At 44.6% G+C, this 23,422-nt stretch overlaps 1 protein-coding gene across 1 annotated transcript in view; it reads left to right on the top strand.

Moving 5' to 3' along the window:
• The window catches only part of LOC132831173 (neuronal pentraxin-2-like), a 28,718-nt gene extending 5,579 nt beyond the window's left edge, over nt 1–23,139 (top strand). Inside the window, exons 2-5 of the mRNA XM_060849184.1 lie at nt 17,794–18,019; nt 19,975–20,219; nt 21,446–21,625; nt 22,906–23,139. Of these exons, the coding sequence (XP_060705167.1) occupies nt 17,794–18,019; nt 19,975–20,219; nt 21,446–21,625; nt 22,906–23,139 (885 nt within the window). The remainder of the gene's footprint in view (nt 1–17,793; nt 18,020–19,974; nt 20,220–21,445; nt 21,626–22,905) is intronic.
• Nucleotides 23,140–23,422: the final 283 nt, after the last annotated feature.

Genomic DNA, 23,422 nt, shown 5'->3' with positions numbered 1-23,422 from the left:
AAGAGGCATGGTCAATGTGAGGCCAGGACCATTGACATATAAAGCTTGGGTCAGCATGACCTTCCTGAACAAGCATGCAGGCTTTATGAAAACCACAAATTCTTAAACAGTGTGGGAGCAAAGTGTGCCCTGGACCTTGGAACTGTCAGAAAGGCTGCTGGAACCCATTGGTTCACCCTCTCCCTCAGGGCATTGATGAGTTCTCAGAATCAGAGACAGACATGAAGAGTGTAGCTGCTTCAATGCCTTGCTGCCAGAAGAGAGTGGAATTCTACCGAGACAATCCTGGTGAGTTCCTGCACATTATGCACTGCTGTATTGGAGAACCTGACCTGGTACTAAAATGTCCAAGGAGGCACTCCAAGAAAACGGACCAACCTATGTCCTTGCACTGAAAGGGGGAAGGACGTGCTGATTGTCAATGAGGTCAGCCAAGTGAACCTCAAAGAATATGAGTTCCCTGAAACTGGGGTGGCATGGTAATTCAGTGGTTAGCACTGCTGCCTCACAGCACCAGGGACCTGTGTTTGATTCCCACCTTGGGCAACTGTCTGTGTGGAGTTTGTACATTCTCCCCATGTCTGCTTGGGTTTCCTCCAGGTGCTCAGGTTTCCTCCCACAGCCCAAAGATGTGCAGTTAGGTGAATTGGCCATGCTAAATTGCCCATTCAGTTCAGGGATGTGTAGATTAGGTGCTTTAGTCAGGGCTAAATATAGGATAATAGGGTAGAGGAATGCATCTGGGTGGGTTACTCTTCGGAGGGTCAGTGTGGCCTTGTTGGGCCGAAGGGCCTGTTTCCACACTGTAGGGATTCTATGTTTCTGATTGGGGCTGTTAACCTGGTCCAATCAAAGAGTGCTGGCTGACGTAACTAACTGAAAATGTATAACTAACAGCTTTATATGTAATGAATACATGTTATGAAAGTGAAACTGTATGGTATTTTAAAGATATATTTATAATATACATGTTCTCCATAAATTTCAGTTTGATGATTCAGTGTTATATATCAATTGTATAGTTGTGTAATTGTAAAAAAAACTTGCATTTCTGTTATTTCTCAGAATTTGCCAACATGCTTCACAATCAGTCAGACACCTGTGAAGTGTAGTCACTGTTGTAAAATGTCAGAAATGAAGAAGTCAATTTGTGATCAGCAAGATCTCACATGCAGCAATGAGCTAACTGATCAGAAGACATTTTAGTTGAGCCCAGTGCAATGGCTGCAACTGTCTTTCTTTCCTGTTATCCTAATGCCAGTAATTTATATCATATCTCACGAACATGTCCCTTGGACCATGAGATGAAATATAGGAGAGAAAGTGCTCTGAGATTACTCACTGTGTCCCATTTTGTGTCTTGCATATCTTGTAAGAAATGTTTTTTGAGGTAGAATAGTCTCAGTTATTGACTTGTTCCTTGCAGACTCCCTTTTTTTAGATTAGACTTACAGTGTGGAAACAGGCCCTTCGGCCCAACAAGTCCACACCGACCCGCCAAAGCGCAACCCACCCATACCCCTACATTTTACCTCTTACCTAACACTACTGACAATTTAGCATGGCCAATTCACCTGACCCGCACATCTTTGGACTGTGGGAGGAAACCGGAGCACCCGGAGGAAACCCACGCAGACACGGGGAGAACGTGCAAACTCCACACAGTCAGTCGCCTGAGTCGGGAATTGAACCCGGGTCTACAGGCGCTGTGAGGCAGCAGTGCTAACCACTGTGCCACCGTGCCGCCCTTCTGACACCTGGGTCAGTTTCCTTTACAAAGAACAAAGCAGGAATTCTCTGTCCATCAAGCTTTGATTTACTTTCTCTTAAATATTGTTTATGGAACAAGCTTTGCTAACTTCTTGTAAAATCACATAAGTCTCTCCAAAAGTGGAAAAAGCGAAGGATTGAAGGTGGAGTCTATGATTTGTTAATGGAATCTTAGACTGTGACCAAGTGCTTATAAATTTAAATAAAAACATGTCACTTGACCAGATCAATCCTGTTTGTCATTGTAAACTGATCAAGATATTTGATATTGCGACTGTGGCTGAAGTAAATTTGTAGGTATATGTGAGTTCATGTATATATTTGAGCATGCTTTTTTAAATGTGTTTGTGTGTGTGCATTTCTCTCAGTACATATGTATGCATTTCCTTGTTTAATGTGTGTCTGTATGTTCATATGTGCATGCATGCATGTTCATTTGTATCCCTGTATGCATTTACATGTGTGTGCATATGTGCCTTGGTATGTATTTGTTTCTACACACATGTTTGTATATGTGTATGTGCATGGGTGTGCCTGTGTGGGTTCATATGTGTGTTTGTCTTGGTACATGTGCAAGCATTTGCTTGTAAATGTTTGCAGGTATTGTTTCCATACGTGTATCTACATTCAGGTGTGTGTGGGCTGTAGGCTGTATTAGGGAGGGGACGAGATGAGGCCCATATTCTGACTGATGCTTGCTGGGAATGGCAGGAAACTGCTCAGGCGCTTTTAACTTTTGGAGACGTGGAGCCGGGTTCTTAGCCAAGGAGCGAGTTTGCAATTAAATTAAATTAAATTAAATTAAATTAAAGATTAATATTTAAGTCACCTCACCAACTTCTCTCTTCTGAAACTTTTTTATAAGTATAGGAAGGGTTTGGAGGGATATGGGCTGGGTGCTGGCAGGTGGGACTAGATTGGGTTGGGATATCTGGTCGGCATGGACGGGTTGGACCGAAGGGTCTGTTTCCATGCTGTACATCTCTATGACTCTATGTGCATTCTGCTGGAGAAACAATGCTGAATTCAACAGACCACCCACTTCAAAAAGTAACCCCACATTGAATCTCAGCCTTTGAAGATAACGAGGACTCTGAAGAGGGAAAAGTGAATACAAATAGGATTGAGCTACAAAAGGAGAGAGAAAGGCAATATTCCACTATTAAGATGAGAATAGTGAGCACTAGCTGACTGTCTGATTGTAAATTTGTAACAAATTAAGAGAGAGTGTCAGGAAGCGAAAAACGATTTGAAAATCTGACCCCCTATCAGGCTCCTGGCGTCAATCCCGGGTTATACCAAATGTGACAGAATCAGGAGCTGCAGATTTATTCTCTCCCCAGATTGAAAATTAACTGTTTAATTCTGAATCACAAGTTCACAATTTGATGGAGAAATTTACAGATAAATTAGATATTTTTGTAATGCTTTCTCTTTCTATAGATATATGTGTGTATGCGTGTTTGTGTGCATTGCAATGTTATTTGAATCGCAGAGTGCCATCTATGTGTGTAAGATGATAAGAAATTGGAACAGGTGTAGGCCATTCAGCCCATCGAGCTTGTTCCATCCTTCAATAGGATCATCGCTGATCCGAATGTGACCTTAATTTCACTTTCCTGCCTGATCCCTCATCAATCACATGCTGGCAAATAGGTTCCTGGGCCTGTTTGTAAGCATAATGCAAGTCAATATGGAACACATATGAGGAAAAGTTTGTACATCGGATCTTTAAAATTAATACACTTCTGTATGGGATTGCGGTTTGTCAGTAGGAGTGTTCATAAACCGGAGGCCCCCATATCTGTCTAACTCAGCATTCAATGTATTTACTCATTTAACCAGCCTCTGCTGCTCTCTGCAAATTCCACAGACTCAGGGCCCTCAGTCAATAAAGTCCTTTCCATCTCCATATTAAGTGGAAGATGCTATTTTTGTAAAACTTCATAGTTAGTGTTACAACCCCCCCACCAGAGTAGTGCACCTTATATCGAGCTCTGCTATTCCCAGTGTTGTATAAGATATTGAAATTTGGTTTAAAGTACATGCAGTTCCCAATTTACCCAACTCAAGCCCACATTTATAGAAAGCATGGACCCTGTTTCTATAGTGAATAAGAATTATTATTCATTTCATGTAACTAAGTGATAGTTACAAGTAAACAGATATAATCCATTGACATAAAACACTACAACCTAAAACTCCAACACACACAAATAGAGAAAATAGTTCATTGTTGGAGGTAGAAAAACTAGAAATTAATTGTGTCTTTGCTTCCCGGTTCCAATGTTGAAATGATACTTCTATGGCTGACCTGACCCCTTGTTATTCAGATGCCTTTCGCTGGAAGGTTTCATTGGTTTGTAAGAAATACAGAGTAACTGACTCACTTGGATCAAAAATCACAGCTTACAATAACTGCTGCAGGAAAGGACATTTATTTTCTTCAGATTTAAAATGTATTTTTCACTGCAGAGAACACGCAGCTTAGGTCCTAGCTACTCAACCACCTGACCAATCACACAGTTGTTACCAAGTGAAAGGTCTCTGTCATTACTAACTGTCACTAGTCTTCAGACCAATCAACATCTTGTTGCTAACACGAGCTGCATTAGTACATATCCTTGGTTTCAAATAGTCTTCAGTCTGAACTTCAATTACTGCTGGTTCTAACAATGCCTGCCATCGGGATCAGGGTACAATGGGATCAGGTTACAATGGGATCAGGGTACAATGGGATCAGGTTACAATGGGATCAGATTACAATGGGGATCAGGGTACAATGTGAATCAGGTTACAATGGGATCAGGGTACAATGGCTGTCATGGGGATCAGTAAAATCAACGTTTCGGGCAAAAGCCCTTCATCAGGAATAGAGGCAGAGAGCCTGAAGCGTGGAGAGATAAGCGAGAGGAGGGTGGGGATGGGGAGAAAGTAGCATAGAGTACAATAGGTTCGGGATCAGTGGTGCTGGAAGAGCACAGCAGTTCAGGCAGCATCCAACGAGCAGCGAAATCGACGTTTCGGGCAAAAGCTCTTCATCAAGAATAGAGGCAGTGAGCCTGAAGGGCGGAGAGATAAGCGAGAGGAGGGTGGGGGTGGGGAGAAAGTAACATAGAGTACAATGGGTGAGTGGGGGAGGGGTGAAGGTGATAGGTCAGGGAGGAAAGGGTGGAGTGGATAGGTGGAAAAGGAGTTAGGCAGGTAGGACAAGTCTGGACAACTCATGGGGACAGTGCCGAGCTGGAAGTTTGGAACTAGGGTGAGGTGGGGGAAAAGGAAATGAGGAAACTGTTGAAGTCCACATTGATGCCCTGGGGTTGAAGTGTTCCGAGGCGGAAGATGAGGCGTTCTTCCTCCAGGCGTCTGGTGGTGAGGGAGCGGCGGTGAAGGAGGCCCAGGACCTCCATGTCCTCGGCAGAGTGGGAGGGAGAGTTGAAATGTTGGGCCAAGGGGCGGTGTGGTTGATTGGTGCGGGTGTCCCGGAGATGTTCCCTAAAGCGCTCTGCTAGGAGGGGCCCAGTTTCCCCAATGTAGAGGAGACCGCATCGGGAGCAACGGATACAATAAATTATATTAGTGGATGTGCAGGTAAAACTTTGAAGGATGTGGAAGTCTCCTTTAGGGCCTTGGATAGAGGTGAGGGAGGAGGTGTGGGCACAGGTTTTACAGTTCCTGCAGTGGCAGGGGAAGGTGCCAGGATGGGAGGGTGGGTTGTAGGGGGGCGTGGACCTGACCAGGTAGTCACGGAGGGAACGGTCTTTGCGGAAGGCAGAAAGGGGTGGGGAGGGAAGTATATCCCTGGTGGTGGGGTCTTTTGGGAGGTGGCGGAAATGTCGGCAGATGATTTGGTTTATGCAAATAGGTACAATAGGTGCGAGTTTGTTTCAGGACATGGTTGAAGAGCTTCAGGGCAGAGGAAATGACCTGGGAGTTACAGTGGGAGAGGGACTCCCTGAGATTCTTGTAGAGAGAGGGGGAAAACTTCTTCAAGGCAGGCATCCTTGCAAGAGGATTCGCAGTCGGGTTAAAATCAACGAGGTAAAAACAATGACTGCAGATGCTGGAAAACAGATGCTGGATCAGTGGTGCTGAAAGAGCACAGCAGTTCAGGCAGCATCCGAGGAGCAGGGAAATCGACGTTTTGGGATCTGCAGTCATTGTTTTTACCTCGTTGATTTTAACCCTACTGCGAATCCTCTTGCAAGGATGCCTGCCTTGAAGAAGTTTTCCCCCTCTCTCTACAAGAATCTCAGGGAGTCCCTCTCCCACTGTAACTCCCAGGTCATTTCCTCTGCCCTGAAGCTCTTCAACCATGTCCTGAAACAAACTCGCACCCATTGTACTCTATGCTACTTTCTCCCCACCCCCACCCTCCTCTAGCTTATCTCTCCACGCTTCAGGCTCTCTGCCTTTATTCCTAATGAAGGACTTTTGCCCGACACGTTGATTTTACCGCTCCTCAGATGCAGCCTGAACTGCTGTGCTCTTCCAGCACCACTGATCCAGAATGCCATGGGGATCAGGTTACAATGGCTGCCATGGGGATCAGGTTACAATGGGGATCAGGTTACAATGTGAATCAGGCCTTTGTGTGGTGTGAATGTTATTTGCCACTTGTCTGGATATTGTCCAGATATTGTTGCATTTCTTCAGTGTCTGAGGAGTCACGAATGGTGCTGAACATTGTGCAACCATCAGCAAACATCCCCACTTCTGACCTTATGGTGGAGGGAAGATCATTGATGAAGCAACTGAAAATGGTTGGGCGTAGGACACTACCCTGAGGAACTCCCACAGAGATGTCCTGGAGCTGAGATGACTAACATCCAACAACCACCACCATCTTCCTATGTGGAGAAAGTGAGGTCTGCAGATGCTGGAGATCAGAGCTGAAAATGTGTTGCTGGAAAAGCTCAGCAGGTCAGGCAGCATCCAAGGAACAGGAAATTCAATGTTTCAGGCATAAGACCTTCTTCAGGATTCCTGAAGAAGGGCTTATGCCCAAAACATCGAATTTCCTGTTCCTTGGATGCTGCCTGACCTGCTGCGCGTTTCCATCTTCCTGTGTGTCAGGTATGATTCCAGACTGTCGGGAGTTTGCCCACTGATACCCATGATCCCAGTTTTTGCTCAGGCTCTTTGATGCCACACTTGGTCGAATGCAGTCTTGATGTCAAGGCTGTCCCTCTCCCCTCCCCTCTGGAATACAGCTCTTTGTCCATGTTTGACCCAAGGCTGTAATGAGGTCAGGATCTGAGTGGCCCTGGTGGAACCCAAACTGGGCATCACTGAGCATGTTAATGGTGAGCAGGTGCTTCTTGATAGCACTGTCGCCATCACTTTATTGACGATTGAGAGAAGGCTGATGGGGCGGTAATTGACCAGGTTGGATTTGCCCTGCTTTTTATGTACAGGACATACCTGGGCAATTTTTCACATTGTCAGGTAGATGCCAGTGTTGTAACTGTCCTGGAACAGCTTGGCTGGGGGAGCGGCAAGTTCTGGAACACAGGTCTCCAGTACTATTGGCAGAATGTTGTCAGGGCCCATAGCCTTTGCAGTATCCGGTATTCCTAACTGTTTCTTAATATCATGTGGAGTGAATCAAATTGGCTGAAGATTGGTATCTGTGATGCTGGGGACCACTGGAGGAGGCCGAGATGGATTATCCATTCAGCACGTCTGGCTGAATATTGCTGCAAAAGCTTCAGCCTCATCATAAAATCATTGAGTCATAGAATCCTACAGTGTGAAAACAGGCCCTACGGCCCAACAAGTCCACACTGACCCTCCGAATGCACTGATGTGCTGGGCTCTTCCATCATCGAGGATGGGGATATTTGTGGAGCCTCCTCTTCCAGTGATTTGTTTTATCGTCCATCACCATTCATGATTGGATGTGGCAGGACTGCAGAGCACAGACCTGATCCATTGGGTGTGGGATTGCTTAGCTGTGTCTATCACTTGCTGCTTGTGCTGTTTGGCATGCTAAAGTAGTCTTGGTTTGTGCCTTCACCAGGTGAATACCCCATCCTCAGGTTCCTGGGTCTGTTCCTGGCATGGAGAAAGTGAGGATTGCAGATGTTGGAGAAGGGCTTATGCCCGAAAAGTCGAATTTCCTGCTCCTTGGATGCTGCCTGACCTGCTGTGCTTTTCCAGCAACACATTTTCAGCTCTCTTCCTGGCATGCCCTCCTACATTCTCCACTGCCCCAGGGTTGATCCCCTCTGTTGATTGTATAGGTTGACTGGGGATATGCCAGGTCCATGATTATCCTGGAGTATAATTCTGCTGCACAGCACCTCATCGATGTCCAGTCTTGAGTTATTAGATCTGTTCTCCACTGAGTCGGAAAGTGTGATGTTGGAAAAGCACAGCAGGTCAGGCAGCATCCGAGGAGCAGGAGAATTGACATAAGCCCTTCATCAGGAATGTGAGGGGGTGGGGGGAGGGGGCTGAGAGATAAATAGGAGGGTAGGGGTGGGATTGGAGGGAAGGAAGCTCGGAATGCAATAGGATGATGAAGGTGGGGGTGATGGTGATAGGTTGGAGCGGAGGGTGGATAGGTGGGACAGTTCAAGAGGGTGGTGCAGAGTTGGAGAGTTGGATCTGGGATGAGGTGGGGGAAGGAGAGATGAAGAAACTGGAGAAATTGCCATTGATGCCATGTGGTTGGAGGAAGGCCGAAGCGTCCTCCTTCCAGGCAGCAGGTGGCTAGGATTTGACGGAGTGGGAGGGGGAGTTGAAGTGGTTGGCCACAGGGCAATGGGGTGTGAGTTGGTGTCCTATCTCCCCGGTGTAGTGGTCTCCTCTACACGCAACACTCTGACTGGTGGGCGATTGGCAGAGAAACTGGAGCAGAGGGGATGAAATCAAAGAAGGTGCGAAACTTACAGGAATAGGCGGAGCATTGCCTGTCAGATATGAAGAATGAATACACAATCTGCTCAATACATGCTTTCCAATCTTAACCTGATGAACTGATAAGTAGACAACATAATATATATCCCTAGGATTTTCAGCTTAATTAAAAAAAATCTATTTGTGCAGTGAACTCTTTAAAAGGCCCTGACACGGGCTTGATTTCTGCAAAAGAATGAACAAAACCAATATGTATTGTGACAGACATAAAAATAGGTATCATTAAACATGTGAAAAAATAATTGAAGGCCTGTATCGAAATTGTTTGGCTAAGACTAGGGAAATTAATTTCAATGTCGCAGATCTCACTTTTCAAACCCTGTGGAATTTCATAGTCCTTCTGTCCTCATTTGATCTCTATGAAATTAAAAAGACTATCTTTCTCCATTCACTCCCAAGTATAAAGAAAATAAATTACTTGCAATTTTATAGCACCTTTCACAACATCAGCACAGATTAGTGGGTGGCATGGTGACTCAGTGGTTAACGCTGCTGCCTAGCACCAGGGACCTGGGTTCAATTCCACCCTTGGGTGACTATCTGTGTGGAGTTTGTACATTCTCTCTGTGTCTGCGTGGGTTTCCTCCGTGTGCTCTGGTTTCCTCCCAAGGTCCAAAATGTGCAGGTTAGGGTAGACTGGCCATGGGAAATGTAGGGTGATAGGGGTTGGAATTGGGTGGGATACGTTTTGGAGGGTTGGTGTGGACTTGATGGGCCAAACGGCCTACTTCCACACTGTAGGGTTTCTGTGAAAGTGCTCAGAAACCATGAAGGGCACTTTAATGTGGAATTACTGTTGTAATGTAATGGTTAAGTTGTGCAGCACAGCTTCCACAGGTGCTAAATATTCAAGGAGCGGTTCCTCCACTCCATTCCCATCATGCAATCTGAACTCAATCTTTTGTTTGAATTACAGCCAACTCATTTACCATTCAGACTGGTTATAGAGAACCTGTGTTTGGAGTGTGAAGTTTATATATGAGTCTGTAACCCAGGCACACAGTGTTCCTAGTTACAAGCGTTTAGTGGACATACTGCTAATTCCTTGTCAGTTTCCCCTTTGGGGAATATTGATTGTTAATGAGTTTTGTGAGTTGTTATTTCTTTAATGTTCCTGATCTTTTTGTTTACGCTGTCTTGCTGTGGGTGTGTAAACTGCAGTGTGCAGCAATCTATAAATTAGATCTCTGTAATCTGTGAATTAAATAACTCCTGATCCGAGCATGATTTTTATTCAACAATAACACTGAATTGCTATAGCACTTCTTATACAATAGAATATCCCAAACCACTTCACAGGAGCAATTATCAACCAGAATTTGATTTTGGATCACAAATTAAGATACATCACTAAATATTTGGTTAGAGAGGTATTTAAAAATCATCTTAAAATTAGAGAAAGAGAAAGAGAGGCAGAGAGGATTAGGAAGGGAATTTCAAATTGTCGGGTCTCAGGAGCTGAAGGCATGAATAATAATGGTAGGAACATTCAAATGAGGGATACTTCTGAGGTCAGAACTGGAAGGCAGTAGAGGTCTTACAGGGTTGTGGGGTTAGAGGAGGTTACAGAGATAGTAACAGATAATGCCATGGAGCGATCTGAAAACAAGATTGACAACATTACAATTAAGGCGTTACTTCATTGGGGACTAATGCAGGTTGTAGACAATGGGAGTGAGGGGTGGACAAAACTCAGTGTGAGTTAAAGTACAAATAACAGTGCTGTTTGGATGACATTGAGCTTTTGGAGGGCTTAAAATATCAAACCAGTCAAGAATGTGTTGGAATGGACATATTTAGTCATAAGAAAGAAGATTTTAGCATCAGAAGAGGTGAGGCAGCAGTAGAATTGAGTGATATTGTAGAGGCAATTTCAGTGATGGAGCTGATATATGATTGGATGCTCAAACCAGCCTCAAAAATTATGACCAGCGTCAGATGGTTTCAGGGAGAGGGATAGAAATGATGTTGGGGACTGGAGGTGATAGCTTTGGTTCCCAACAATTAGTTGGTTTAGGGTGAGAGGGGAAAGACTTAAAAGGGACCAAAGGGGTAACTTTTTCATGCAGAAGGTGATGTGTGTATGGAATGAGCTGTCAGAGGAAGTGGTGGAGGCTGGTACAATTACAACATTTAAGAGGCATTTGGATGGGTATATGAATAGGAAGGGTTTAGAGGGATATGGGCCAAGTGCTGGCAAATGGGACTAGATCAGTTCAGGATATCTGGTCAGCATGGATGGGATGGACTGAAGGGTCTGTTTCCTGGCAGCACACCTTTATGACTCTGTGAAGAAAATTTCTGGTCATTCAACAGGTGCAGCACTGGAAGGTACATCAGGGCTCAATGACTGGGGGGTGGGTTTTAGGGAACCCACTGTTCTTGGGTCGGGGGACTGGGAACACTGCACTCAGTTCAGGGATTGGGACCCAAATTAAGACCAGCACTGGAGCCTGTGATTTCTGCTCCTGGCGTTGTCATCTAACACTGGATGTTGGAGAAGAAGTCTGATCAGGAGAAAGTGAGGACTGCAGATGCTGGAGATCAGAATCCAGAGTGTGGTGTCAGTGTACATACAGAAACTGATTCCCAGATGAGGGTGCCCAAGTTACGGTTGCAATCTCTTTCCAAACCTTCGGTAATAATGTCACTGTTAATTCTAGACAGGGACACAGGTTTGTGCATGATGCATGACTCCCTCTCCACACCTCCAAACTGTACAATATCTCTCTCTTTGTCTCACTCTTCCTCTTCTCCTATCCCCACTTCACTGACTGATGTCACACCATCCCCAGCTGTGATCAAGAATGCTTTCAAAAGATTGTACTATTCATTCTTAGGATGTGGGTGTCACTGGCACGCTGACGTTGTTATCTATTTCAGCTTATCCTGAGAAGGTGGTGATGAGCAATGTTTTGAAACCACTTCACAAGGTTCGTTATGAGTCAACTGCAGGGTGTGGTACTGGAGTCACATAGGCTGTGACTGGGGAAGGATGACAGGTTTCCTTCCCCAAAGGCTATTAGTGATGAAGGGCTTGAGCACAGCAATCTCAGCCCACGCATCCCAGTGCAGCATTAACAACTAGTTATTAAAAGCAAGGTCCAATGTGCCCTCTCGGATGGATGTGGAAAGTTCCATGGCACTATTTTGTTAAGACCAGGGAATTACCCTCGTGTCCTGGGGTGGGGCAGGTGGAAGAGAGATAGATTTATCCCTCAATCAATGTCAGTAAAATACACAAGCATATCACTGCTTGTGGGAGCTTGCTGTGCACACATCAGCTGTCACGTTTTCCTGCATTACAACAGTACTTTAAAGGATAGTTGCTGACAATGTGTTGCTGGAAAAGCGCAGCAGGTCAGGCAGCATCCAAGGAGCAGGAGTGTCGACATTTCGGGCATGAGCCCTTCTTCAAGAATCGTCAGCTGGGGCAGTCAGGTTTGTGGATTTTGGGCAGGAGGTAGAAACAGGCGGTGCGGGGTTGCGGGACGATGAGGTTGGAGGCGGTGGATGGGAGATCCTCTGAGGTGATGAGGTTATGGATGGTGTGGGAGATGATGGTTTAAAGGATAGTTCACTGGTTACCAAGCACTTTCAGCACATTCTGGAACTGTGAATGGCACTATATAAATGCAATCTTTTCTTTCAGTCTTTTAATGAAATGGTTGGATTTTTTAGTGACAAAAATAACACTTCCTTTGAGGCCAGCTTTTAATTTACAGGCTGTCCTTTTAAGGATTCAGCTCAAATTCACAACCAGCTCTGGTGGGATTTGAACTCATAGATTATGAGTCCAGTAACATAAGCACTCCACTTCTGTACACCTGTCAGACCAGAGTGCTGATCAATGCTGACAGCTTCCCATTACATATTGAACACCTTCAGCACATCAGCCTCATGCTATTTTTAACTGTTCCCTGAAGGATCTGGGTGATTCGTTCTTACTCCACTAATTATACAAAGTTCAGACAGATCTTGTGCAACATATTAATCATTTCATACAAATAAAAAAGTCCTAAATTACCATTAAATAATTCTCCAAGGACTGTTCCTACAGTCAGATCATTTTAAAATTGATTAACAGATACTAAGGGGAAATATCAGCTCAGAACCGTTGGTGGGGTTGAGGCGTGTTTCTGGGCATGGAGACAATAAGGAGGGAGCAAATATTGAGTCTGGTGTCTCAGTCCTTTGAACATATGGATCCAAGTCTTCGTCAGACCTGCAGCAAAGTATTTGACTCTTAGCTACCCTCTGAAATAGCCAAGGAGGTTATTCAGTTCCAGGACAATTAGGAACAGATAACTAATGCTGGTGCAGCCAGTGATGCCCACGTGAAAGAATGAAGAAGAAAAATATCAGAATCAAGTTCTATTGCCTCACAGCACCAGGGTTCTGGGTTCGATTCCAGCCTAGGTCTGTCTGGAGTTTGCACATTCTCCCCACAATCCAAAGATGTGCAGGTTAGGTGGATTGGCCATGGGAAATTGGCCATTGTGTTCAGGGATGTGTAGGTTAGGTGTATTAGTCAGGGGTAAATGTAGGGGAATGGGTCTGGGTGGGTTACTCTTCGGAGGGTCAGTGTGGACTTGTTGGGCTGAAGGGCCTGTTTTCATGCTGTAGGGATTCTATAACTTCAAAAAATCAATCAATGATTTACAATGAGATTAACACTGTCTCAACATCTTACCTTCCCTCTCTCTTTCCTTCATTTCTACCTGACCATTCTCTACTTTCAGCTTGATCCAGACCTCTCCTTCTGTCTCTGCTTCAGTGACTCTGTACATGCTCTGATTTTGCCTTTTCTTTTTTTCAGTTTTTTTCCTGATTCCAGCTCTTAGTTTTTTTTCTCTCTCATTTGCCAGTGTTTTTCTTTCTCTCTCACATTCTGACTTTTAACCTTATCCTGTCTGATTCCAGGTTGGTGTGTGTAGATACAGCAGCCCCAAGGGCAAAGGAAGAATCGTAGCACCCTCTCCTGCTTTCTCGCTCTCTCCCATACTTTATTTCCCTCCTACTTTTTCTAAGCCCTTCTCTTCCTTCCTCACCTCCATCTCCCATTCTTCGTCTCTCCCCCTATCTCTCGGTTTAAATGGTTTTCCTTTGAAAGGTTTCATAACAGATGATGTAATTACTCCAGAGAATATTTAAGTGCAGCCAATCTGCACGGAACCCTAAAGAGAACAGCACCAAGCCGGGATCCTGTGGGTGACCATACACACATCTTCTGGTGCATAGGGGCATGGATATGCATACTGTAGCAGGCGTACACTGATACAGGTACACACATTGCGACATATACACACTGATACAGGTACACACACTGATACAGCTACACACATTGTAACAAGTACATACTGCAACAGGAATTCACTACTACAGGTACAGTGACTGGTGCATAATTATACAGCTTTGAGAATCTGACTCATGAATCTCATGGTTAGTGCTGTAAGATTTAGTCCAGGGGTCACAGGTTATCTAAAAATGGGGCTGAAGAGCCAGATGATTTGAAAGCAATTTTATTTAGATGCAACAGTTTAGATGTAGTAATAAGATAAATAGGCATAAAAGACACACTACCTTTGACAAGTGTGTATGGCTTAGTGATCTCAGGTTAAATAAATGGATGGGCCCAATGGAGGATGCTGATCTCCACAGTTGACAGTGGCAGGTTCGTGAGAACAACTTACTGCTCCTGGAACAGACAAACAGATGGATGAAGCCACTGTTCAGTGGTGGAGGTGAAGGTGGAGGTGGAGGTGGAGGTGGAGGTGGAGGTGAAGGTGTAGGGAGTGTTTCTTTTATGTTCTTCAGTCCCCTTGACTGAACTGAAATGTTAGGTCAAAGCCAGTTTGGATCACTTCCAACAATCTCTCCACTATCCAAAGTCTTCTTCAGCTAAACCCAGTGTTCGGGTGAAGACAGCATTGTTCCAGCTTAAGACACTCTCTTCCATCGAACATGACTTGTCACTCTTGAGACTCCATTTATAGACCTTATTTCTGGAGTCCTATGCCATTCATTTATTCAACTATTCATTGGCAAGGAACATGTAATCAAAGAAATCCCTCCTACTTCCATCAGAAATGTCCTGAAAGTCATCCAGTGGCTCACTGCTTGCTTGCAAGCCCTGTTTAACTTTCAGCAAAGTGGTTTACATAAGGATCATTGTGTCACTTTATTCTCCACACTCCACGACTGTCCCTCCCCACCCCTGAACTCTTGGGCAGCCCTGATCAGAATTAGCAGTGTCTTGTTTCAGAGGCTGAACTGGAGACGTGCCCTTGGCTGAGATAATGGTCTTCTCTGCCTTGAGTTCATCAGCCTAGGAAGCTGGTAAGGGAGCTTTCTTTATAAGGGGGGGAGAGGGGAGGGGAGAGAGAGAGAGAGAGAGAGAGAGAGAGAGAGAGAGAGAGACATAAAGATACTAATCCTATGATACTCAATTGAATAGTTAGGATTTTATAAAGTTACCATATAACATTTTGTTACAGAGCCCTACTCCCCAGATGTATATTGATGGTGTGTGTCACATCCCAGCGTTCTCCCTTCCAGATAAGGTGTTAAGCCGAAGGCCCATCTCTTCTTCCAGATGGATACAAAAGACCCCATGTCACCAATTTGGTTGTCCAATGAAGAACAGGGAGGTTGACTGTGGTCTCCCACCAAAACCTCTCCCTGAGACAATACCACTTGGTTCTTTATTGTGCTGTTGTTTCTGGGATCTTGCTGTACACTGAGCCGATGGTTTTTTGACATTATCACACTGACTCTTTTCAACGACAGTATTTAATTGGCTGTGAACTGGTTTGGGACATTTAAAGCTTGTTTCTGTTGCTGTCGAAAGGCTAGCCATTTGTTTCTGTTGCTGTAAAATGCTGCAGTGGCGCTGGACTACAACTGAAGGCAGATGGCAACTCTCAGGCTGGGAATACAATTCAATGCCAAGTGCTCCGCAGAGCCCATCTGTGGTGCTCATGGTGCAGGAAACATTCCCACTGCCACTCTCTGTGGTGGCCCAGTTAGCTGGGGGGGAGCCATTCCCCAGTTGGTGTGGTTCATGTTAACATTCAACACCCTTGAACCAAATACAGCTGCTTTATAATGTAGCAGAGAGGAACTTGATAGAATCCATTAAAAACTGTTCTTTAAAACAATGTACTTTGTTATTTGATGCATAACCCTGTTGGGATTTATTTACTTTGAGGATTATTATATTGTTATTTTAGATACTTGGATATTTCATTAAAACACAAGTCCAAAATTCTTGTTGCAGAATTGTGATCCTGGTGAAAAAGACAATCATTAACATAAAGGCAAACAAACAAATTTTATTGGACAATGAAAAGACTAATAGTTAGCACTGCAACGTTGGAGGTATGACAGGATACATATGTTCAACACATGTCAGTTTGCAACTCCTCTCCATCTCAGGACATTAAAAAATATTTTTTTGGTCCTTGAGGCTGGTCCTTTAGCATCTTAATATAAGTGTATAAACTCATCCGTAATATCTCACATTTAATTACCCAAACACTGCTGTTGTTCACTTTGTACTCGCTGCCCTCTTTCTCTACAATTATACTAGTTGTTGCTGTTTTACTCCCTCCATTTCCCAAGCTCTATATCTTTAACAATTTCTTTAGCTGCCTCTTAACTCCTCAGTTGAGCTCTCCCTTTAACTCTCCATACCTACTCTTCTACCAGATGCCTCCTTTAATAAATATCCTCCTGATGAGGACTACCCCTTTACTCGAGCTAAGCTCTCAGTACTGTGCCCTCCTGTTCATCTTTAATTTGAAGATGACTTCACATTTTAAACTGATTCGGTGCACGTGTGCTAACAGAACTAAGAAATGTTAATTGATTATGATTCTTGACCAGTGGGAAGGGGTCACAAATCTTCCATGACAACTTGACACATGAATCATTCCCTTCGATCCAGTTTGACTTTAGTCCAGAAATGTGCGGGTCAGGTGAATTGGTGATGGTCCATAGCGTTAGGTGCATGAGTCAGAGGGGATTGGGTCTGGGTGGGTTATTCTTTGGAGGGTCTGTGTGGGCTTGTTGGGTGGAGTGGCCTCGTACCATACTGTTGGGATTCTAACCTAATCTGTACGTTCTAACTATCAGCCTAAGCTTGTACTTTGCCAAGAGTAACAATTGGAAAACTGAGTGCCTTGGTCCCTTCCTGACTTTAACCACAACTTTTCTCTGAATGTCATATTGTCATATCTGGCACTTAAAGAGATATGCAATTTGAGATTTTTCATACTGTAAACTTATAAGTAGTAAAATTTGACTATCTCAATAACAGTACAGGTATGATGGGCTGAATGGCCTACTTCTGTGCTGTAACAATCCTGTGAACAACAGAAAAATATACACCACTGAAATGACTTATAACACCCTACTGCAATTGGAAGCTATCAAGATACTGAATGTAGCTTAGAAGATGACTCCATGAAGTAATGTAGTTCGGCCTCAGGATTCCTGTTAGTGCTGTAGTACAAAGTTTGGGAGAAAATTTGTAGCTTGGGTGCTTGTTGTTGTGGTTCTTTTCGCCGAGCTGGGAGTTTTTGTTGCAAACGTTTCGCCCCCTGTCTAGGTGACATCCTCAGGGCTTGGGAGCCTCCTGTGAAGCGCTTCTGTGATGTTTCCTCCGGCATTTATAGTGGTTTGTCTCTGCCGCTTCCGGTTGTCAGTTACAGAGAACAGCCAGGGAATTCCTAGAGGCATGGCACTCATCCACTGATTCTATCAACAAACACATCGACCTGGACCCAATATACCGGCCACTGCAGCGGACAGCAACTGACAACCGGAAGCGGCAGAGACAAACCACTGTAAATGCCGGAGGAAACATCACAGAAGTGCTTCACAGGAGGCTCCCAAGCCCTGAGGATGTCACCTAGACAGGGGATGAAACGTTTGCAACAAAAACTCCCAGCTCGGCGAACAGAACCACAATAGTGCTGTAGTACCCCTGAAAACGGTAACCATGGGTACCTGCACCTGACTGATGATAATTCCTGTTCTCTTGTCTGTGACAATAACACTGATTGTTATGTGTTTGCTATCTCCGGTGGGGAGCAGGGGCAGCTGCTGGCTCGGGGCAATGTTTCCTCCATGTTTGCACTCTCTGGCCAATCCCGGGGTCATATCTACCTGCAGATCCAGGAGCTGGAAGCTCAGCTGCTCTCCAAACTCTCAGACCTGGAGAAAGAACGATCCTTACTGCAGAACAAGAGTGACCGTCAGAAGCATCTCCTGGAGGAACAACTGGAGTCCCTTCACCAACGTATTGACAAATTGGAAAAAGGTAAGGCTCAGGATAGGGTTAAAAGTTAAAGGTGAATTGACAGGCCTGGGATGTGAGGGATTATATGGCTGGCTCTTCATTGTGCATTCCTGTCTCCAGGAGCACATATCAAGAGAGACTGGACCAGCCCCTCTCCCACGCTGGGTAGAAGGGAAGCAGACCTCACTAAGATCCATTAGCTGGGGTTATACGCAGAGACTGCAAGCCAGTGCGAGTCCAAGAGGTAAACTGACACATTACAGCTTTCCTGAATTAGAATGGACACTTTAGTATCAACTGGTTCACAACAATGATTGTAATACGTTGACTAACACAAGGGAGATCATGGAGGAAAAGCTGATACTGAGGACATTGAGGGAGGTGTTGCAGACAACAGGGGAAGTGCAGTTTTGAAGGAGGTTTTAAAGGGTGGAGATGAAGCTGATAAGAGTCGGGTTTAGGAGACAGCGAGGTAATTGTTACATAACCGATTTTTCCTAAACTGCTTTGGTGCTGGGAAATAGGTCAGAAATTTCCTTTAAAATCTTCTCCATCCCTATTACCCTCCAAGTATCCTGCACTCCTTCAACTTAGATTTCTTCTGCATCCCCTACTTCCTTCAAGCTAGCATTGATTGGAAGCTGGAGAGGTTCTGGGAGGGAATTCCAGACTTTAGAACCACAGGCAGCCGAAGACATGACCACTAATCACGGAGTCATTAAAATCGAGCATTTGAGACTGGCCAGAATTGCTGGTGTGCAAAAATCTTGGAGGGTCATAGGATTGGAGGAGGTTATATAGACAAGGTTGATGGGGGAGTCATTATTATCTATAGCATGTTAAGTGGGAAAAAAATCCAGTTGTTTCTGACAGGTTGGTATCCCAAGCCCTATCAATAATTAATATTGTAGTAATAAGTAATATTAAAGTTGTGCTTCCCCTGTTGAGAGTGAAAACTTTGGAGAATTATACTAGGGAAACCAAGTACCTTAATGCAGTAACAGTAGCACACAATGAGGATGGAAAACATACAATAAATTCTCCCAAAACAGTGATGTGACAAAGACCTGATAATCTGTTTTACTGATGCTGATTGAGAGAATGGCCAGGAAGCTAGGTACAAACCATTACTCTGAGAAACATTGAAACGAGGAGCAGGAGGAGGCTATTCAGCCCTTCGAGCCTGGTCTGCCTTTCAATATGATCATCCAACTGCTTTTTTCTGATTCCAGAGTCTAGATCAGAGTGGTGCTGGAAAAGCACAGCAGGTCAGGCAGCATCCGAGAAGCAGGAAAATCAACATATCAGGAATTCCTGATGAAGGGCTTTTGCCGGAAACATCAATTTTCCTGCTCCTTGGATGCTGCCTGACCTGCTGTGCTCTTCTAGCACCACTCCAATCTAAACTCTGGTTTCCAACATCTGCAGTCCTCACTTCTGCCGTTTTCTGATTCCACTCCACTTTCTTTGACCTTTCTAGCCTAAGAACTACATCTAACTCCTTCTTGAAAACATTCAGCATATTGACCTTAATTGCCAATTGTGGCAGAGAATTCCACAGGCTTACCACTCTCTGGGTGAAGAAATGTCTCATTTCAGTCCTAAATGGCTTATCCTTTATCCTTAGACTTTGAGACTTAGAGTATAGAATCATATAGCACAGAAGTAGACCCTTTGGTCCAACAATTAATGCTGAACATAATCCCAAACTCGACTAGTCCCACCTGCCCATTCCTGGTCCATATCCCTCCAAACCTTTCCTATTCATGTACTTTTTCTTTCAACTGGGAGGGCTGAAGGGCCTTGGTTTAACAATTTAACTGAAAGACAGCAACTCAGACAACACAGCAGTCCTTCAGTACTGCACTGGGGGGTCAGCTTAGATTGTTGAGCTAAAGTCTTCAAAGTGGAACTTTGAACACTGGGCAAGTGATTGTAGAGGCTTAAAGTAAACCATTTAAAATTCTTCGTAACAGAAACAGCTGTCTATAAGTTGCAAGAAGGTTACAAAATCTCATTCCCGGTGAGAACGAACTACATGTATGCACGAATGAAGCAGAGCCTGCCAGAGCTTTCTACACTGACTGTCTGCCTGTGGCTGAAGTCTAAGGCCACTGTGGGCATTGGAACCCCATTCTCATACGCAGTTCCTGGGCAGGTGAATGAACTGGTCTTACTTGAGTGGGGCAAGAATCCCATCGAGCTGCTGATCAATGACAGGGTAAGTGTTCATTTATTTAGCAATTGCGTTAATTAACTAAAGGTTGCAGTTGACAGAGAGTCTGAGCTGAGCGACTGCCAGGGGAACGATTGATTTGATCTCCGTTGACTCAGCAGGGGGAAGCAAATAATGGTTCATGCTCTTGAAATTAACTTTTCACAACATCACAAGTAAATTAGACATTGGATTCATTATATTTCATCCACCTCAAGGAAATCACATGTTTAGATTATTGACTGTTGGGGACATTGACATGTATTGGGGTGATGGCTATTTACTGGGGAGATTGCAGTGTGTTGAGGGGGTTTCTGTCTATTAGATGATTTATAAGGTGATTGCTATATATTGAGGTGATTGATGTTTATTGGGAATTATTAAAGCAAAACAGTCTGGATGCTGAAGGCATGAAATAAAGCTCGAGAGTTCTGGAGAAAGTTACAGCATCATTTGGAGAGAGAAACAGAATTAACATTAACAGCCTGATATGACTTTTCCTCAGAAATGAAAAGGGCTGGAAAATGGGGGGTTTTATATCGTGAGGGAGGAGCAGCAAGTGGAACAGATTGCGAAGGCACCCAGAGAAAAAGATAAAGGGGCACTAATGGTGGTAAAGAAGAGATAGAGATGTAAAATGGATGCAAATGAATGGATGAAATAGAAAGAAATGGATCCACTTTCCTGGGAGCAAAGTTAGCAAGATCCAAAACAGACACCACGAGGTGAGAGTGGGAGGATGTAATGAAAATGGTTATGCTCTGAAATTATGGAATTCAACATTGTGTCCTTGAGGCTGTAAGGTGTCCAAACAGAAAATGATCTTTTGTTCCTCTAGTTTAGTCGGAGGTTTTATAGTAAATTGGTAGTATCCCTGCCTCTGAGCCAGGTTCAAGTCCCACTCTAGGGTTAAATGACCAAGGAAGGTGCATTCACAATGTGGTCAAACAAGTTAAGAATCAGTCTGTAACCACCAATGACCAGACAGTGAGAACAGAAGAAATTCCTGGTCAAATATGCTTGATACAGAGTGGTGTCCCTCAAGCTTAGGCCTCTGGCGATCTGTTCTGGGAAAACTAGCCATGGAAATATATAGAAGCACATGCTTTGTCTGCCTTAAAATTGATTAGATATGTGAAACATAGAAGGAGCCCTCTATGGGGAGATTTCTGTTTACTAGGGCAAATTCTGCACTCCAGCAAAGAAGGATATAATAATTATTATGTTTGTAGGTGACCCGCCTCCCTTTGGAGATTAAAGATGGAGAATGGCATCATGTATGCATTACTTGGACAACCAGGGATGGTGTGTGGGAGGCATACCAAGATGGCAAGCAGCAAGGATTGGGGGATAATCTGGCTCCTTGGCACTCCATCAAACCAGGCGGGACTCTAGTCCTTGGGCAGGAGCAGGTGGGTATCAGGAAACTCCTCAATACCCCAGCACCAAGAGGTGAAGTGTGGCAATGGTGGAATGATGATGAGTGACATGAATCTCCAGTTTTCTGTCATATTGCCTGTTTTTGACGCTGTTTGACCTGCTCGGTGTGACCAATGTTACACTTACAGTAGGACTGAGATTTGCAAACCTCAACAGAGATATTGTATACAAAGACATTAATGAATCGGTCAGTCCAGCTTGCCCGTTCTCCAACAACCAACATCATACTCTAATTGTTGTTACACTTTGTTGTTACAAGACTTACTATTGGAAAAAAACAGCTTAATCAGCTAACTACAGACCTAAGTACAAACTCAGTCATTGGTATAAACAGTAAACCCTCAAAACTATGAAAATAATAGTAACAGTCAGCAACTCTCCCATTCCCTCCAGTTCCTTACTCCTCCCCTACCTCCTTCTGTCTACTTTCTACTCCCTTTCTCACCCCTCCCTCCATATCTCCTCCTCCACTCTCCAAGTCTTCCTCCCTTACATCCCCTTTCTCTTTCCTATCCCCATTTCCGTTTTCCTAACAACTTCCCTTTCACACACCTCTTCATCTACCCAGCCCACACCTTGCTCCCTCTCTTTCCTCTCTCCCTCCACCTCCTTCATCCTTTCTCTCAGTGTGCGATCAAATGCAATCCAAAAGTAAGACATTTTGCACACTTACTCTAACTAATTGCTGAGAGCTGAAGGGGCTGAATGGCCTGCTGTCTCTCTTGATGTGAGGTGATGAGTAAAATCCTTCTCTTGGCTCTAGTCTTGTGGGTGGCACGGTGGCACAGTGGTTAGCACTGCTGTCTCACAGCGCCTGAGACCCGGGTTCAATTCCCGCCTCAGGTGACTGACTGTGTGGAGTTTGCACATTCTCCCCGTGTCTGCGTGGGTTTCCTCCGGGTGCTCCAGTTTCCTCCCACAGTCCAAAGATGTGCAGGTCAGGTGAATTGGCCATGCTAAATTGCCCGTAGTGTTAGGTAAGGGGTAGGTGTAGGGGTATGCGTGGGTTGCGCTTCGGCGGGTCGGTGTGGACTTGTTGGGCCAAAGGGCCTGTTTCCACACTGTAAGTAATCTAATCTAATCTAAAAAAAGCCCTGATGTGACTCGGCCACACCTGGAACACTGTAGTGCTGTTGGTGAAAGCCCTTATGCTCCATGTTACAATGCTCTAACTATCCCATGCTCTGTGTCTATATTCCACATCAAACTGGTCAAGATGTTGGTGTGATTGCACCTTTGTTCCACTTTGCAGGATGTGGCTGGGGGAAGTTTTGATGCTACACAAGCTTTTGTTGGGGAGTTGGCAGAATTCAACGTATGGGACCGGATTCTAACTCCAGTGGAGATCCAGAGCATTGCCAACTGCTCCACCAGCATCATGGGCAACATCATCTCATGGGAGGGCAGCAGCACCGAGCTGTTTGGGGGGGCTACAAAGTGGCCCTTCCAGAGATGTCGTGAGAATAAAGACTCAGAGCAGGATTAACAGTTGGTCCCTGGCCTGCACTTCACTGAGCGAGGCATGGACCAAACCAGCTTTCTGCTATCTCTGCCATTCCTTCAATTTGCTACAGGTACCTACAGGGGACAGAGCAGCCGGTGACCCTGGGGGCTGAACTAGTCTCTGAGTGGTTGTGAAAACATTGTTCAGTGCTAACAGGAATTCTGTCTAAAACAAAAACCTTAAATCAGCAGGATTGAGAGTAAAACGATCGATATCCCGGGAAGTCCAACCCAAAGCCCTGACGCACGGACGCATTCCTCATTAC

This window comes from Hemiscyllium ocellatum, chromosome 33 (genome assembly GCF_020745735.1).
Source record: "Hemiscyllium ocellatum isolate sHemOce1 chromosome 33, sHemOce1.pat.X.cur, whole genome shotgun sequence".
Lineage (NCBI taxonomy): Eukaryota > Metazoa > Chordata > Chondrichthyes > Orectolobiformes > Hemiscylliidae > Hemiscyllium > Hemiscyllium ocellatum.
This window is presented reverse-complemented; position numbering and strand designations above follow the sequence as displayed.